The sequence below is a fragment of the Cheilinus undulatus genome, linkage group 23, assembly GCF_018320785.1.
Source record: "Cheilinus undulatus linkage group 23, ASM1832078v1, whole genome shotgun sequence".
NCBI classification, from domain to species: Eukaryota; Metazoa; Chordata; class Actinopteri; order Labriformes; family Labridae; genus Cheilinus; species Cheilinus undulatus.
In genome coordinates, this window is record NC_054887.1 from 15,821,940 (window position 1) to 15,840,292 (window position 18,353).

An 18,353-nucleotide genomic window follows, 5' to 3' on the forward strand; every position below is an offset into this window, starting at 1 on the left:
ATAAAGAAACGTATTGATACAAACGTATCGATAAAGCTAAAGCTATATTAATACAAACATTTCTGAGTTCCATTTAAATCAAGACTAGTGCTGTGGCTGGCTTTGAGAAAGAATCCCTGAACCTGATTCCACAACATTCATATTAAACTCCGCCCGCATGCAGCGCGCCTGCAAACGGACAGCGCGCACACAATAACCGAGCGTTTCTCCTTGGCGCTCCCAGCAGCTGGTTTGTTGACAGTTAGGAGAACCAAGATGGCGGACACGATGAAGAGCCATACAGAGCAGATTTCAAACCCTGCTGACTTGGTCAGAGACTCTGTTAGTGACTCTCTTGATGACTCGTTAAGTAACTCGGTTAGTGAATCGCTTAATGGCGTCAGTGACACGTTAGATGACTCGGTAGTGACGGAGTCGGTCGTGATGGACTCGGTGTTGGAGTTCTTGGTCACCGAGCTAGGCGGGGACCTGAAGGCTGTTCAGAAGGCTGGACATCTTCTGGAGAGACTGAAGGAGGAGAACAGCGAGCTACAGGAACAGGTAATACACCTGTCTGTGACGTTATATCTCTTAAGGTGCTTCAGACGTGAGAGCTGACGTCACGGTGTCACCAGTGCCGTTCTGACCTGCTAACAGTATCATCCAGTCATATCCCTCATATCGTCAGGCATGGGCCTTCTTAATGAACCTAAAGTTAGAGGTAAATCTGGTGAAGGAGCGTTTAGTCATTATGGTGCTGTCCTATGGAAAAAGCTGGCCTGAAAACCCTACTCTTCTCTCTCCCTTTGACTGTTAGACCTACTGTATTTTTGCATTTTGGATATGTGCTCCTGAAAGATTAAGACAACGAAACCTGTATAATAGTGTACTTTCTGTGTGTATGGGTGTGAGTGCATGTGGGGTGGTCGTGGTGGAGGGCGATTTTACATTGTTTAATTTTTTAATTGCTTTTGCTGTTTGTTTTTATCTTCTGTGAAGCATATTGAGTTTACATTTGTATGAAATGGACTCTACAAATGAAATGGAATTGAATTTAATCAGAAGCCCACAGGGGACGGAGCCTGATTACTATTTTTTTTTCTGCCTCACAGGTGGTGTCCGTCTCCTCCTCCACGCCTCCTAAAGTTAGCGAAGCTCTGGACGCTGCTGAGCATGCGCAGTGTGCTCTACAAGATCTCCTGCAGAGAGAACGCTGCATCTCCAACACACTACATCAAGTAGGCACACCTCACTAACAGCAAACTACATCCTGGACAAAAACCACACACTGCACCAGGACAATTAATCAATACACCAGGAAAACTACCCTCTACATCTGGATAACAACACAGTCTAAGAAATAAAATGATTATCGGTTTTAGAGTTCAGGCAGTTGATCTGATTTCCTCTCTCACTCTGTAATAGAGGTTATCAGAGTTAATTTGATTATAATTATCACTCATTTATTGTTATGATGAGGTTTATTATAATTTCCATACATTTATTCTTATTCTATCAAACAACTAGCTGTTGGAGGTGTTATTTTTATTACTATTATTATGGCTGCTGTAATAATTATTATAAATATATTTTTTAAGATAGAGTTTATTCATTTTTTAAATTAATTATTTTTCTTTTGAATTTCTTCTTATTTTACACAACAGTCTTTTTCTGATGGCGGTGTCAGTAGCATCTTTATTTTCTGTGTAGCACCTGCAGGGGGCGCAGTCCTGGATGGATAACTTGAGCCAGACACTGAACCAAGTCGACACCATTGAGAGACACCTGAAGTACCTAAGAGTCCTCCAACATGTCGAGGAGCTCAGGTACAGGGGGGTCAGGGTCAAAGCTGTATTTCTGTCTGTGTTACTGGCTTGAATCAGTTCTGGTACCAGACTCTAGTTTCTAAGTTTCCCATTACAGTTCTGATAGCTCCTGAACATCTGGCGGGGTCAGCGAGGAGTTTTGTTCAGAGATAGTTGTAGCAGAAATTTGTTTGATGCTCTGATTATATCAAAGGTGCATTGTTTGACGATCTGATGTTATTAAAGGCATGTTGTTTGAAGATCTGTTGATATTAACAGCATCTTGATTGATGCAGCGCTGCAGTCCAGCAGTGTTTGATGACCAGCAGTGTGTGGGAGGCGATCCGGGCCGTGGACAGCATGGCTGCACTCGATGCTGGACTAAGTGAGTCTGGCTGCACTCACCTCCGAGACTTCGTCAGAGAAACGCTTCTCTTCTGGCACAAAATCATCAAGGACCGACTCTCCAGGTAACCCTGCAGGCTCTATGATGTCGACGACTTATCGCTGTAACATCGTTATTGTTCACATTGCCTTTCTCCTTTTTGTTAATAGTGATTTTGAAAAGGTTCTGACCCAACTTCATTGGCCGATCATCTCCCCACCCACCCAGTCACTGACTCCAACAGCAAACGGTCAGGAGATCCACAGCCAGCTGGAGCTGCTTGTCACACAGCTGTTAGCACTGCAGACCTCGTATCCTTTAGAGAGAGTGTTCAGCTCTGTCAGAATACAGATTTATATTTTTCATTACATCCAGTGAACCCTCCTTCATGATCAGAATCAGGTTTCCTGATTGGGCCGCTTAAATCTGTGGTCCATGCTCTCTTCTGGTTTACGTCTCTTTGTTTAGTTTTAACAGTCATGGTATTTTATTTCATTGTATTATTTCCTTTAACTCACCTGGCAGTGACGACCTTATCTCGCAGAGGGTTGCGGCCTCTTCTCTATTGTCTCCACCACCGGGTTCATCGGCCACACCTCATTCCCAGGCTCCACCCCTCTGCCTGCCAATCCAGATCATGCTGCTACCACTCAGCAGGAGGTTCAGATATCATTTCTATGGAAACCGCCAGACCAACTCCCTCAGCAAGGTCTCCTCACAGACACCAAAAATACCATATGTACCACTTCATAAATGATATGATTATATGTACCATTATATTCCATTTATACCCCAAACATCAGAAATACCATATACACACCTCTCTAGAAGCCCTCAAAGCTGACAATGCATATCAGAAAAAACCAAGCCATGAGGTGAAAGGAACTGCCTGCAGCGCTCAGGGACAGGGTTGTTGCAAGGCACAGATCTAGGGAAGGTTACAAAAACTTTATTCATCCTGAGGGAAATTCAAACAGTGTATATGTGTAGTGATATATATATTTTTTGTTTTATTTTAGCCTGAGTGGTACCTGACACAGGCATTAATGTGGATGGGACACAGCTCCACCTTCATGGAAGAAAAGATCCAACCAATCCTGGACCGAGCTGGAGCCTCCATCAGCGCCCGGGTATGCTGCTCTGTAACAGGCTCGTGTTTATGTCCTCTAAAAAAGTTCAACAACATAAAGCTTTATATTTTAATTATCTGCAGTGGATATGTTAGGGTTTATTATGATCCCTGTTTAATATTTATATTTTATGAAGGAGGGTTGAGCCTCCATCAGGGCTCCATAACAAGCTCATGATTGTCTCCTCATAGGGTCAGGTTAGGGTAATAGCGGCGCTATGAGGGGCAGAGGGTCTCGAAACATCATATTTTTCTCCCTGTAGGTGGAGCTGTGTCGCGGCCTGCTGTCTCTGGTGCAGGACAAAGTGGCGATTGATGCGTCCCGGCTGCTCTATGATGATGCTCTCTTCTGCCACCTGGTGGAAGAGGTGCTGCAGTTTGAGAAAGAGCTGAGGAGTAACCTCTCATACCCGACAGTGCTGCCTGGTTTGCTCCACCTGCTGCTGGATGATGCCATCTTGCAGAAATGGCTGACTTTGGAGAAGAAGAGTGAGTCCCCAGCTGCATCATTGATGTAATATATATTATATTTATATATGTGTAGGGTTATCAGTAAAATAAAGTTTATATGTTCATGTTTTCTAGTGGCGGTGGAGAAGATGGATGCCATGTTGTCCTCAGATGTGGCTTGGAGCTCTCAGTACAAAGACATCAGTGACCTGGATGAGCTTAAGGCGCCAGACTGCGCTGAGACGTTCATGACTCTGCTGCAGGTGATCACAGGTGAGATTATTGATCATTGATAATGCTCTCTATGTGATACCATCAGCACTTTGTTTTCATCTCTTTTTTTTTTTTAGATATCACACTTAAAATATTTAAAAAAGGTAATGTACCAATCAATGGTGTCTAATGTGAAAACATCCTTAGCTGTAGTATTTTAACACACATTGTGATTTGTGTTTTACTGTGATCTGAATAAAAATAAGTTTCCAAACATTTTTTAAATCATCCTACAGCCATAGAACCTGTCACAGATCAATAATGAGAGAGAGTTATTTTACAGCATTGTCTTTCAATGTTTCCTCTCTCAAATCGGAAACATTTCAAACTAAAATCTTCTCTTTTTGTTTTTTTTTTTGTTTTGTTTTTTTTGCCATCAGAGCGATACCGACCACTACCGAGTCCGTCTGCACAGCTGAAGTTTCTGGAACTGCAGAGGGAGCTGGTCGATGACTTCCGTATACGACTAACCCAGGTAATAATCAGTATTGATTACTGGTTAGTGATGATTGTAGGGAATGAGTGAAGTTCTAAGAAAGTGGTCCATCTATGCAACAATGCAAGAGATGTTAAATGTGATAAGAACTGACTCAATCAGAAGTATAATAATCATATTGTCACCAAATATGGAGGACAAATAATCCATCATGAAAAGCTTCCAATCAGAATGACACTTGTTTTTTGTGGGGCAAATTCTTTAAAAAATATTCTTAAAATTGTCCCTTAAATCATTTTTAAAACGGTACCTAGAACTGTTTTCAAATCATCCTTGAAATCATTCCTAAAATCGTTCCCAGAATTGTTCCTGATATTGTTCTTAAAGTTGTTCATAAAGTTGTTTACAAAATCATTCCAAATATGTTTTTTAAAATTGTCTGGTATGCCTCTGCTTTACTCAGACATGAAAGGGAACGAGGAGCATCAGGAATATCCAAGTAAATGGCTGAATGTCATCCTCAGCGGCTCCAAGATGAATAATAAACGATAATCAAGATAACTGCTTTTGTTTCCAGGTAATGAAGGAGGAGTCTCGCTCTCCACTTGGCGCTCGTTATTGTGCAATCCTGAACGCTGTGAACTACATCCACACCATCTTGGGAGACTGGGGAGATAACGTGGTGAGGGAAAAATGTCTTAATTTTGAAATTATTTAAGACCTCATTTTTAAACAGTGTCTAGATTATTGAATAATATTAAAAAATTAAAATGAAAGAAAAATACATGGAATATTTTTTCCTTAGTTTTTCTTATTGATATGAGAGTATAAAAAGAACTTTATTTCAGCAACCAATAAAAATCAACAAGTCATCATCATCAAATCATAAATCATCAAAAAATTGTTATTAACGATATAACTACTGGATTAAAATGTTAAAAATCTCGTGTTAAAAATTCACCGTAGAGGAGGAGGTGATATTTACTCTGAGGTTTGAGTGTTTCTTCTTCTTCTGCAGTTTTTTCTGCAGTTGCAGCAGGCAGCAGTCTCCCTTGGCGAGGACACTGTACTGGGGGGACTGGGAGTGATGGAGCTTGGTCGCCTGGCATCTCTAGAAGGTTCTCTATTCGAAGGATTGTTGTCGCTGTTGGATCGGCTTAAAGCGGACATGATGGGACGTCTGCTGGAATGGACCATGAGAGAGATCACAGAAAAATCCAAACCGTACTGCTCAGACCGGTAAAATGTCTAAAATTATTGTTTTGTTCTTTTTAGTACGTACAAAGATAATTATAATTGTTAGAATAAATGAATGAAACCGTACTGCATGGAGCTGTAAGGCATCAATGTCCCTTTATTTGTTCAATTAATAGTAATATACCGGTGTTTTTTTATATAAAATAAATGTTGTTTGGGATGTCATCATTCATGGTCATGTTTTTACTTCATCTGTCCTTCACTAGTCTAAAAGACAACTTTGACTGGGAACCAGTGATTAACTCAAACATGACACCAGTTTAAGAATCTGCCCAGTTCTTATATTTAACAAAAAATAAAAAAATGTCCCTTTTTCCTGTCATCTCCAGGTGGTTGTCCCTCCCCAGTCAGCAGGACTTGTCCACAATGTCTCTGTCCAGCTCAGCATGTCCCATGATGCTCTGCGTTAGGGACCGACTCCTACACCTGCATCAGGTCCTCAGTCTTTCCCTGTTCCAGCTAGCATGGCAGGGCCTCGCTGAGCGGCTAGACAACTTCCTGTACCAGGAGGTAAGACAAAAATAGCATGATGACATCCTAAACTAGGAGTCGAGACCATGAAAACAACTTTCTGTACTTTGAAATGAGACAAAAACCTCCCTGAACCAGGAGTTGAAACCAAAATAGCACATCAACTTCCTGTACCAGGAGGTGAGACAGTGAAAACATCTTGTACAAGGCTGAGACCATTAAAACAACTTCCTGCATCAGGGAGTGAGACGATACCAACATTACCCACACCCATATCAGAAGGCAAGATGTGTTATAGGTGATCCTGGTGAATCACTTCAGTGTGTATAACGCTTTAGTATAAAGACAAAATTATAGAAATATAATGGTGGTTTTTTATGTGTTATAGGTGATCCTGGAGAATCACTTCAGTGATGGGGGTGCCGCTCAGCTTCACTTTGACATGAGCAGAAACCTTTTTCCTCTTTTTGGACATTACTGTAAAAAACCTGAGAACTTCTTTAAACAGTAAGTCTGTGTTCTTTGACAATACTATAAATGCTAAAAGGGATAAAGATAAAATGGTTTAATGATGTAATGATACAACAATAAATCTGAAAACTTCTTCAAACAGTAACTCTGTTCTCCAACAGTAATAGTATAATGAGATAAATGTATAGTTCTTTATTTACCTATACTTCTGATGTGTTTCCACCTGATTTTATTATAAAGTTTAGAAATGGTACAGTGCCAATACAAAAAATAGTATTATATCCTTGGATGTTTAACCCTTTTATTGATTTTATAAATCAACCATGGACAATATAATTGGGCTTTTTTGACGTGTCAAAGTGAAAATAGATTTCTACAAAGTGATGCCAAACAAAATATGTAACGTAAAATAAGTCACTGCCCCCCTTCAAGTCAGTATTGAATTGATTGACCTTTGGCTGCAATTGCAGCACTGAGCCTGTGCTGATAGGTCTTAATTAGGCTTGCCTAGACACTTCAATTTGACTCCAATATAGAATTAGTTGAATTAGGCCAGTAACTTCAAACGGGGAAATATTTATGTAGTGACTTGTTTCACCTCACATATTTTTGTTTGGCATTACTTTGTAGAAATCTGGTCTCACTTTCACATTGAAGAGTTTTTTTGTGATTTTTTTTTTTTTCTGTCAAAAGCCAAATTATATTGACCATGATTGATTCATAAAATCAATGAAAGGGTTAAACATCCAAGTTGGTTAATACTTTTTATAGGCACTGTATATTTAGTTCTACTCCAGCAACCTTAGCTCAGTCCTCAGCCTGAGTCATGGCTCCCTCTGCTGGTGCTCAGTTCTTTAGCCACATGTTTATAAAGCAGTAACAAGGGCAATCAAATGAAATCATGTCATCTGCCCCAAATACTAAAAAAGTGTCTACAGTGTGAAATGTTTGTATTGTCTCAGGTTTTAGCATTTACTTTCATAGTATTTATTGTTGATAATAATAATAGAAAAAAGTTATATTAATGATGTGTCTGCAGTGGGGAGGTGGGTGTTAACTTGTCTCAGCATTTATTTTTCATGTTTATTCTTGTTTTTGGTATTATCGTTATTATTGCATTATGAAAAAAATGCTCATGTTTCCACAGCGTGAAGGAGGCGTGCATCATCCTCTGCCTCAGCATCGGCTCTGCCATCCTCCTGAAGAACCTCCTGAAGGAGTCATCAGAGGACAACAGCACTGGAGATCCCTCTCCAGAGTCAGCGCTGAACGAGCTTGGGGTTTTCTGTTTGGCACCCTGTGACATTTTAATTCTGCTCAACCTGCGAGCGTCGTTGCCGGGGCAATAACTCTAACTATTTATAAAAAATAAACAAGACTTTTGTAACACGAGGACCATGAAAACAGGAAGAGAAATGCCAAAATGTCATTGTTTTAAATTTGTTGGCTTATTCTAGAATAAAACGTAAAGTTCATGTGTACTGTAGTAGTGAATATTGTGATGATCTTTTTCTTTTTTAAGAAGAGACAGAAAATGTGGGGAGAGAAATAATGGGAAAAAAAAGGACCAAAAATATGTGCCAGGATCGGGACCTAGTTTTTCAGTTTGACTTACGATAATGAAACCTAATGTCCTCCATTCATTAAAAATAATTACTTATAGTAGAAAATCAGCTGAGAACTGCATCCTGTTTTATTAAAGATGATTAAAGTAGAAAACAAGCTATACTATTAAAGATGATTTAATATTGTAGTAAATCAGCTAAATACTGTTTTATAAAAGACGATTGTATATTGTAGTAAATCAGCGAGGCACAGCAAGTATCCTGAACTTGTCTGGGGAATTGGTGAATCCCTGCACACCCTCTAAACTCGCCATTTCTCCAGGAGGTGGCAAGATGGTAAACCGTTGAAGGAGAGTTGCAAAGAAGAGGAACAGCTCCATTTTGGCAAGTTGTTCTCCCAAACAAACGCGTTTCCCTGAAAATAAAACCAGCAACACACGTGTTAAACTTGAATGTATTTTACTGTTTGCTGGTAAATCTTTAATAAGGTGAAGTTCACAGAAACCTGCTGAAAACGGTAAGAAGGCGTCCCTCCTACGAAACTGTCCGTTTGCATCCAGGAAGTGCTCAGGATTGAAGACATCTGGAGTTTCCCACTCGTTCTTATCAAACAGCGAAGAAGATAGCATTGTGGTGGTCCATGTGCCCTAGACAAGTCATGAGCTGATCATTAGCGGTACAGTAGTCACACATTTACCAAACAGCTGTTCTTTCATAACACAGTGACACTGCAGAAATGGAGTTAAAGTTGACCAGCTGTTCATCAATCAGACATTGTAAATTATCATTATTAACTTGGTGTCTCTTCTCAGTGACTCTGCACCTTGGGTATGAAGTATCCCATCAGTGTCGTGTCTTTGCTCGCCATTTTGGGAAATCCCAGTGGAACGATATTTCCGAACCTTTGCGTCTCGTGGATGACAGCGTCGGTGTATGGCATGTTAGGTCTGTCGGCGAGGGTGGGCTGACGTGACTGTCCGATCACTCTGTCGATCTCTGATTGCACTTTTCCTGAGGGGGTAGCAAAAAGGGTTATTGATCATTGTTGATCAGAAACAGTTGATTAATCATGGCTGATAAGATCTCACCCTGTATGTCGGGATAGTTCACCATGTAGACAAGAGCCCAGCGTAATGTGGTCGCAAGGGTTTCCGTACCAGCCTCGATCAGGTCCAGACAACAAACCATGAGGGTTTCCATGTTGAATCCTGCCTGAGGATCTTCCTTTTTCTGTCAGTGAGTCAGCAGACAATATGTTAATGTTATGAAAACATAAATCATTGGACATGTTTGTTTATACTGATGAAGAATACACTCTATGAGTCTTTTAGGAGAGCCCAGTCACAGTTGGGAGCTCTAACTCGGTGGATAACTTCACTCATGGTGCAAATGGGTCGCACACAAAAAAAGAAAAAAAAAAAAAAGTCCACAGAAACATGAGAAAGAGCCCCAGCAGGGATCAATGTAATGTAATCAATGTGTTACAGTTTCTCACCTTCTCCATCTCTCCCAGGTACACATCGATAAAATCTCGGGGGTCATCAGGGTTCCACTCCTCCTGGTGCTTCTTTACTTCACTCTTCAGGAATTCAACGATCTGTGCGTAGTTGCTGTGAACGGTTTGGTGAGGTCCAGGCACATACTTCATTAGTGCAGGGCAGATGTCGTACAGCTGTTAGAGAGTGAGAGCGTCAGATCGGTAAAAATGCCCATGCATTGATTTAATTGTCTCACGTTAATAGAATCACCTGAGTCTGGGCGTAGCCAGCGAGCAGCACAGCATCATTGTCCAGCTCCAAAACTCTACGGAAGGTGGGATCACTGTATTCAAATCGATGTCCGAAGACCACAGAGGAGATGATGTTACTCACCGCATTTGTTATAATGAAGTGAGGGTTGAACGGTTTTCCTGAGAATGAATCAGTGATATCAGGATCTGATCAGCGTGTTAACACAAAGCATTTTTAACCTGGTCATGTTTACAGTGCAATACTTAGAACATGTGACCTATTAGAGGAGTCTGTGGTGAGCTTGCCTTGTTCATCTCTGAAAGCGTCACACAGGAAGTTGTTTTCTACAAGGATGTAATGTTCCAGCGACTTCTGGCCCTCTCCAAAGTAACGCAGGTGAGTGTTGGCAAACTTTCTCTGCTTCTTCCAAAGGTAACCACTGCTCAAAGCAATGCCTGTAGAAACATGTTAGTAAAATGAATAGATGAATACATAAACAATAGAATGAATAAATGAATGAATAAAATAATAGAGTAAAAAGATACCACATGAAGACTGCACTGGCAAGTGGGGATGGCATTTATTCTGATGTGGTGTCTTTGTCTTTTTCCCTCGCCAGTAACATCATATTGATCATATGAGATCTACATGCAGTTTATCTAAACATAACGTTTATTGAACCCCAACCTAATTCACACTGTTTGTTTAAATAGATTTTGGTGTATTACATCTTGTCCTTTCTCTACCCTCTTTGTCCCATCTTTCTGCTCTTTCTTTTCTTTTAATGCCTACACTGGAGTGCTTTGGTTTAACTTTATCTCAGCTGATTGTTTGTTTAGGCTAATAATCCATTCACCAAGGCCTTTGAAGACGACATCGAAGAGAGGAATGATTGGTCGGTCAGTGAAGCTGTCGAGCTGGTTAACGAGCGCCTCTTTGATCGCTGTGTATCCCGAGATAAAGACCAACTTCTCACTGCCTCTCCTGACGCTGAACACTGGGCCGTACTTCTCTGAAAGCTGCATCAACAAACAAACACCTTTACATACATACAACATTACATTGCATTACATCACATCAAATATACTGTTACGTAACATTACATTACTTTACTGCTGTCATTTCACTAACCCTAACCCTGAGGCTAAACACCTGGCCATACTCTTCTGAAAGCAGTATTACTTTGGGACTCCAGCAAACCATGGTCAGAGCCATTATCCACAAATGGAGAAAACTGGGAAGAATGGTGAACCTTCCCAGGAGTGGTCGGCCAACAAAAATGACTCTAAGAGTGCAACGGCGACTCATCCAGGAGGTCACAAAAGAACCCAGAACCCCATCCAAAGAACTGCAGGCCTCACTGGCCTCAGTTCAGGTCAGAGTTCACGACTCAACCATAAGAAAGACACTGGGCAAACATGGCATCATGGGAGAGTTCCAAGGCCAAAACCACTGCTGACAAGAAAAGAACACAAAGGCTTGTCTCTATTTGCCAAGACACATCTTGATGATCCCAAGACTTTTGGAGAAATATTCTGTTGACTGACAAGACAAAAGTTGAACTTTCTGGAAGGTGTGTGGCCCGTTACATCTGGCGTAAAAATAACACAGCATTTGATAAAAAGAAAATCATGTCAACAGTCAAACATGGTGGTGGCAGTGTGATGGTCTGAGGCTTTACTGCTTCAGTACCTGGACCACTTGCTGTGATTGATGGACCAATAAATTCTTCTGTCTACCAGAAAATCCTGAAAGCCAACATCTGGCCATCAGTTTGTGCCCTCAAGCTCAAGCACTCTTGGGTTATGCAGCAGGACAAAGACACAAAATATACCAGCAAGTCCACGTCTAAATGGCTAAAAATAAAAAGGTGAGACCTTAAACGGGCATGTCATGCTTTAAAACCCTCCAATATGGCTGGGTCTAAACAATTCTGTGAAGAGGAGTGGGCCAAAATTCCTCCACAGCAATAAGAAAGATTCATCACCAGTTATCACAAACGCTTGATTTCAGTTACTGCTGCCAAGGGAGGCACAACCAGTGATGAGGTTCAGGGGGGCAGTTACTTTTTCACATAGGGCCAGATAGGTTTGGATTTTCTTCCCCCCTTAAAAAATTAAATAATCATTAAGACACTGCATTTTTTATTTACTTTGGTCACCTATGTGAAATAGAAATTGGTTTGATGATCCCAAACATTCAAGTGCGATAAATATGCGAAAAAGTCAGGAATCAGAGAAGGCACAAATACTTTTTCACGGCACTGTATATAAAATTGCACTATGTCACATTAGCTAATCACATTTAACATTACATTACATATAACATTACATTACTTTACTGCCATCCTCTCACTAACCCTAACCCTGAGGCTGAACCCTGGGCTGTACTCCTCTGAAAGCTGCATCAACAAACACTTTTACACATAACATTGAACTATTTTACAGCACATCACATATACCATTACATAAAACTACATACCATCACATTACGGCGCATTACATCACATATAACATGACATTGCTCTACATTACATAACATTAAATATTCTATTAAATAAAACATCACATTACTTTACCACCAGTAAACTAATCCAGTGGTTCCCAAACTTTTTCTTTGGGCCCCCCTTCAGCAGATGAAAATATTCTCAGTCCCTCCTACCCCTCATGTTAAAGTATGTAAACATAGGACAAACATACTGTCAGTCACAGTATTTGCAAACAAATAACTTTTTAACTTAATTAATATCTTTAAGATGCATCTCCCAGTCCTACATGATTTCAGTGATTACCGTAGGCTTATTTGGTGCTACAGATCTTCCTGAGTCTCGGGTGCAGCTGTTATTTTTAGTTAAATGTCAATGTCCAGCTTAGAGTTTTTTTTTCTAGAGTGTCTCTCCTCTGAGAGCTGTGCCAGCGAACCCATTAATGTCCTAAATAAATATCATTATACATTACATTTTATGTACTGCCTCTCCAGCACATAGATTATTTCATCTGAAAGCTGCATCAGTAAAAACATTTCTAACATGTTTGTGCTCTTCAAATAAAATAAATCTATAAAAAATAACCCAGGTTTGCCAAATCAGGCCAAACTGCGCAGTAAAAATCTCTCAGGGAGAATGTTTTGCTGTTTTAAAATTTACAAATTATATAAAAGAAAGAAATAAAGGCAGTTTTTAAACGCTATTTTATCACAATGAAAATAATCAAACAGTAACTTCCACATTTGATCTTTGGAAAATGTATCCTGATTACTTTAAATCTCAGTTTTTTATGTTTTAACTATCTAAATTATAACCATAGTGGGTTTTGGCGGGGGTGTTATGGTAAGATAATTGGTTAATAGGTCCTTAGAATATTTTCTAACCACTTATTCTCTTCCCAATCACCATTTATTTTAAGGGATTTTGGAATCACTGATGAAGTTTGAGCAAATTATCAAATTAAATTGTTTTTTTTTCTTGTAAATTCTGAAATGTCTCTCCTAGTAATCCTATTATTTTCTTATAAAATGATTATCATCTCTAGAAAATCCCATTTAATCTCAGCTCACCTTCTCCAGTGATCTGTAATCGACTCCAGTGAAAATATTTCCAAGAAACGGCAGGGGCCACGGTCCCGGTGGAAAGCCGTGAGGCCTCCCGTTTTTGACCACATCAACCAAAAGTAAGAAGAGAAAACCAAAAAGCAGCCAACCTGTACAGTCCAAACATTCAAAAATTGTCTGAAAAATCATGTTCTTTTGTAAGAGCTTTCTGACAGTGGAACTCTTGTTGGCTCCTGCAGAGAAGAATGTGTTTATGTGAGTGAAAGGCCGAGCGGAAGGGTAGAAAGAGCCTCACAGAGGAAGCATTACATAACACGACCTCACCCGACCTGCACCATGAAGCACATGTCCGAAGTTTGAACTATGCAGGCTGCTGCCAAAGGAAGAAATGTTTATCTTCTTGTTATTTAACACAGATAATTAATCAATAAGTAAGTTATAAATGAACTTTGGCGTATAAATTGTTTGTGTTTTATATAACCGGGAGGAGCTTTTTTCCTCAGAAATATGGAAGTGATGTTTTCCTAGAAAGCTGCTTCTTTATAAAAACTCATCGAGACCAAACTCCTGTTTTTGTCTGTACTGACCACATTTTTGCTTTAAACTATGAACCTCTTGTTTAAAGATAGTTTTATTTGTGACAGACCCTCTGTTTGTTACACTTTTACCACTTCTTTCTTGCAGGTTGAGTCCCAGTTCTTTTAACTGTCATTGAAGCATCTCTCACCAGAGTCTCTTTGCTTTTAGGCCCCTCCCACCAGAGACATGTGGAGAAACGCTTTCTCTTGCTATGTACATGTTCTGACCGTCACGTGTTGTGAAAGCCAAACGACTGGTCGTTTTCATGTTGTTGGCAGAAAGCTCGGACCTCATTTGTTGGGGCTTTCAGTGTTTATGTTTTTTACTGAGTGCTCAATGCTTTATAAAATGTAATCAAGTACAATACTTCACTCAAAATATATTTAAGTAAAAGTAGTGATTTTAAAGAACTACTCAAAAAGCTACTCAATTACAGTAATTTGAGTAAATGTAATTAGTTACTATCCACCCCTGCTGAAGACGGAATTAATGGAAGAAAACTTTGTGACATCTGACACCGAATATCTATGAGACAGTAAAAGACACTGGCTTGGCTTTTTTGTCATCAGTGTTCAGCAGAAGATACACCTTTGTGTCAACAGCATGGAAAAGAAAGGGAAGGTTATGATGTATAATGAGGCTTTCCTGTGGAAGCATGTAGATAAAACAATAGTGGACCCAAAATCAAACTCTGCAGTGACTAAAATAGACTGATCTACCTTATCCTGATACTCATGGACTCCGATGTTCGCTAATCTGTAATAAATTGGTGGAATACATGATTCCAGCATACTCCAATCCTCAAATAGAGGGGAAAAACAGTACAAAACAGTACCTAGTACAACAGTACAAACTGGCCCTTACCTAACCCTCTAACTCTAACTCTTCCAAAATTTCACATTCCAAAACCTTTATTCCCAATTATTCCAAGATTTACATTCCAAAACATAAGTATTAATCTATTCTTTACTAAAGATTCCAAAAAGTACCATTCCAAATAAAGAATATAAATTGCTAAAAAAAGATTCCCAGCTCAAAACTGTTAAACAATATAATTCACTAAGCAATCCAATACTGTATCTACAATAAAGAAGATATATAACAAACTTAGATTTCAAGTGTAACATTCAAAAATTAAAATATAACTCATTCCAAAAGTAGAAGATAATTCACTAAATATTCCTAGATTCAATATTCCAAATATAGAATATAAATAACTAAGAGAATTCCAGGTTCACAATGCTCAATTACAGATATTTCTCAATATATATCTCAAGATTTAACATTCCTCATTCAATATAATATGGATAGATAATAAGATTCCAAGTTTAACATTACAAAAGTAGAATATTATTCATGAAACATTCCAATACCTAACAATCAAAATAAAAAATATAAATAACTGAATTTATCCCAAAATGTATAAATTACTAAGAAGATATTAAGTGGGTTAAAATTTCAACAAAACTCAAGTTCAGAATTCTAAATAAGGAGTGTAACTCACTGAACATTCCAAGATTGAACATACCAAATACAGAATGTGAAACACTTAAGATTCCAAATTTGACATTCCAAAACTAGCATATAATTCACTAAGCATTCCAAGATGAAACATTCCAAATAAAGAATATATATGACTAATAATATTCCATATGTAACATTCCAAAAAAGAGGAATTAGTTCACTAAGCAGTCCAAGATGAAACATTCCAAATAAAGAACATAAATGAGTAATAAGATTCCAAATGCAACATTCCAAAACTAGGGTATAATTTACTAAGCAGTCCAAGATGAAACATTCCAAATAAAGAACATAAATGAGTAATAAGATTCCAAATGCAACATTCCAAAACTAGGGTATAATTTACTAAGCAGTCCAAGATGAAACATTCCGAATAAAGAATATAAATGACTAATAAGATTCCAAAATGTTTCATTCCAGAACTAGAATTTAATTAACTAAACATTCCACATTTAACATTCCACAACAAAAGAATACAGATAATTAGATTGTTCCAAAATGTTGAATTACTAAGAAGGTTTGAGGTGTTTATATTCCAAATTAAAAATATAACTAGGACTTAAAGAAATACACGCTTAACATTTCAAATACAGAATAGAATTCACTGTTAAGATTCTACTTTTAACATTCTTTTGACCTTTTATCAGGAGATCATGGTAACTTGTCACCCCATCACAGGTGAATTTAATACTTGGTTTCAGTTTATCATCTACCATCCAAAATACCCAGAATCTCATTTTTGGACGATGGAAAATAAACAACCAAAAGCTGATTCCAATCTGGAATTGATGGTTGCTAAACTGATAAGAGAGGATTCACAAGCAATCCACTAGAGCTGGTGATGGATGGCCTACAGGTCAGATACTTATATCTGAGCACTGAACGTGAGCACTAGTTTCCTTTTGGATTAAAAAAAAAAACCCAAAAGACTTATTTTTTATTCTCACAGAAAAGACCAAAAGGTGGTATTGTAGAAGAGATGAGGCCCAGAAGGAAAATAGATTATTGTGTCACTACATCTGCTCTGATTTCTCCACCATCTTGAGCTTCATTATGTGTTCGCTGCCCATTAACACGGAGCAGTCCTATGGGAAATACAGCTTTGCTCTGCAGGATACATCAGCCCACCCAGTGACAGCAAATATCCACTGACATTAACCAGCTTAAGCAGCTACTTCCTGTCTGATGCCTGCCCGTGGCGGCTGCTGTGCCGTGCCCTGGCTTTTCGTTTCCTGCAGATGCACCAGAGCCGCCTACGAGGAGCTTCCAGGCCCTCATCATATCGGAAAATCTGGTTTTCCTCCATTACAAGAGCTTATGAATTAAATATGATTCTGTTGGCGCTGTTTGCATGCATCCCTGCTGGTGTTGAGGTGTTTAGGTTTCTGCTGAGTCATGGTGCTTTTGTTCCAACTGATGGAAGGAATGCTTTGGTGGCAGAACCTCAGGGTGACTGGAAGTGAGTCAGATCTTTATTTGGCTGATTGTAGGGCAAGTTTTCTGTTGAGTTTCTGAAATGTTTGTGGTGATTTTAGAATCGGCTGTGGTCAGCACATTAACGGTATTTTGCTTTTATACGTCAATGCAGCACCTGTTAATCAGCAAAATATTAAAGATACTTGGTAACAGTTAGATATTTTTTCTACTCTCTATTTCCTTGAATGTTGTTTCTTATACATTCAGTATTAATGTCATTATGCATTTAAAAATCCTTACTTTTATTTTTTTTGTAGTTCTGTCTGATCTGGAGTATTCCAAGAACCAGTAGATAAGCAGAGAAAGCTGGGGAAAGCAGGGCCCTTCTTAGGCAGGAGTAGAGAACTGCAGACATAAACCCAGGGATGTTGTTGGACGGTAGATGGACAATCAGATCCAATCAGCTGAAACGAGTTTCCTCTAGAGAGTGGCAGGGCTTAGACTTAGAGATGGGCCAGGCATCTGATCAGGGTTTCCCCCCCGGGTTCCTCCTTTTGGGGTCTTCTGGGTGTGTACAACCAGAAGGAGACCTTGGGGTAGACCTAAACCTGGCTGGAAGGATTATTGTATTAAATGGTTGAACCGGAAGTGTTTACTCAATTTGTTTCCACGAAGATTCTAAGCAATAGATTTTGTAATTTATAATCTGCATTTCCAATATAAGCAAATGATTTTCATGTTACATATGGGACGCTCCAAGCAATACAGCCAATGCACTGAAAACAAGAAGAGTAAACAGTATTGGTAGACCCCAAGCCTGTTTCTTGTTGGTTGTTGAAAAGTGAACAGAAGTAACCTACCCTGACATAATGGACAGACTGCTTCATATATCCACTGCATGGATATAAACCTGTGTTTATCTGGTCCCTACTATATAAAGCATTTGAGCAGGGCAGGACTTCAAAAACATGCTTGAAATGTGATTGGATGAACGGCTGTCTGTCACATGCATCATAGGCCAATCAGAGCAATAAGACAAAATGAGGTAATTGGGCATCTGCAGCTCCGGTTGTAACCTGAGTTCGACAGACAGATGCTGCCGTGATTTAGGAACAGTGGGGCTTGTTGGTGCATAAAACTCATGCCAAGGCCAGACAGAAGAGGTGCAAAAACATCACTGCCAAGAGAAGCTTTCAGTGTGGTGTTTTGCTCTTGTTTTGATAAAGGAATATGGCCCAGTTCTGACAAATCTGCTGCTATACTATAGCTACATCCAAGCTAAATGCTACACTGGCAGCAGCCATTGCTACCCCTAATCCAGTACAACGAAACCCCGC

The 18,353-nt window shown here is 39.3% G+C and overlaps 2 protein-coding genes across 3 annotated transcripts; one reads left to right on the plus strand and one right to left on the minus strand.

The window, feature by feature from the left end:
- The first annotated feature begins 239 nt into the window (after positions 1 to 239).
- On the plus strand, positions 240 to 8,183 carry rint1 (RAD50 interactor 1). The gene is made up of 15 exons (XM_041781380.1): positions 240 to 540; positions 1,092 to 1,217; positions 1,690 to 1,805; positions 2,081 to 2,254; positions 2,340 to 2,480; positions 2,695 to 2,878; positions 3,189 to 3,299; positions 3,562 to 3,787; positions 3,884 to 4,021; positions 4,402 to 4,496; positions 5,035 to 5,139; positions 5,476 to 5,696; positions 6,044 to 6,224; positions 6,574 to 6,692; positions 7,804 to 8,183. Exons 1-15 carry the CDS (start codon positions 256 to 258, stop codon positions 8,003 to 8,005), a joined length of 2,424 nt encoding a protein of 807 aa, XP_041637314.1. The 5' UTR covers positions 240 to 255; the 3' UTR covers positions 8,006 to 8,183.
- LOC121505831 (cytochrome P450 2J2-like) lies at positions 5,792 to 13,791 on the minus strand. Of its 2 annotated transcripts, XM_041781384.1 has the most exons (10): positions 13,507 to 13,791; positions 10,808 to 10,970; positions 10,257 to 10,406; positions 9,970 to 10,130; positions 9,717 to 9,893; positions 9,310 to 9,451; positions 9,045 to 9,232; positions 8,727 to 8,868; positions 8,533 to 8,636; positions 5,792 to 6,212 (listed from the first exon to the last, which is right to left on the minus strand). In XM_041781384.1, the coding sequence occupies exons 1-10, from the start codon at positions 13,687 to 13,689 to the stop codon at positions 6,201 to 6,203; spliced, it is 1,422 nt and encodes a 473-aa protein (XP_041637318.1). In that variant the 5' UTR covers positions 13,690 to 13,791; the 3' UTR covers positions 5,792 to 6,200. The 2 variants fall into 2 exon arrangements, with proteins under 2 accessions (XP_041637318.1, XP_041637317.1); XM_041781383.1 differs by lacking the exon at positions 5,792 to 6,212 and having other exon boundaries at positions 8,383 to 8,636.
- Between the last annotated feature and the right edge of the window lie 4,562 nt (positions 13,792 to 18,353).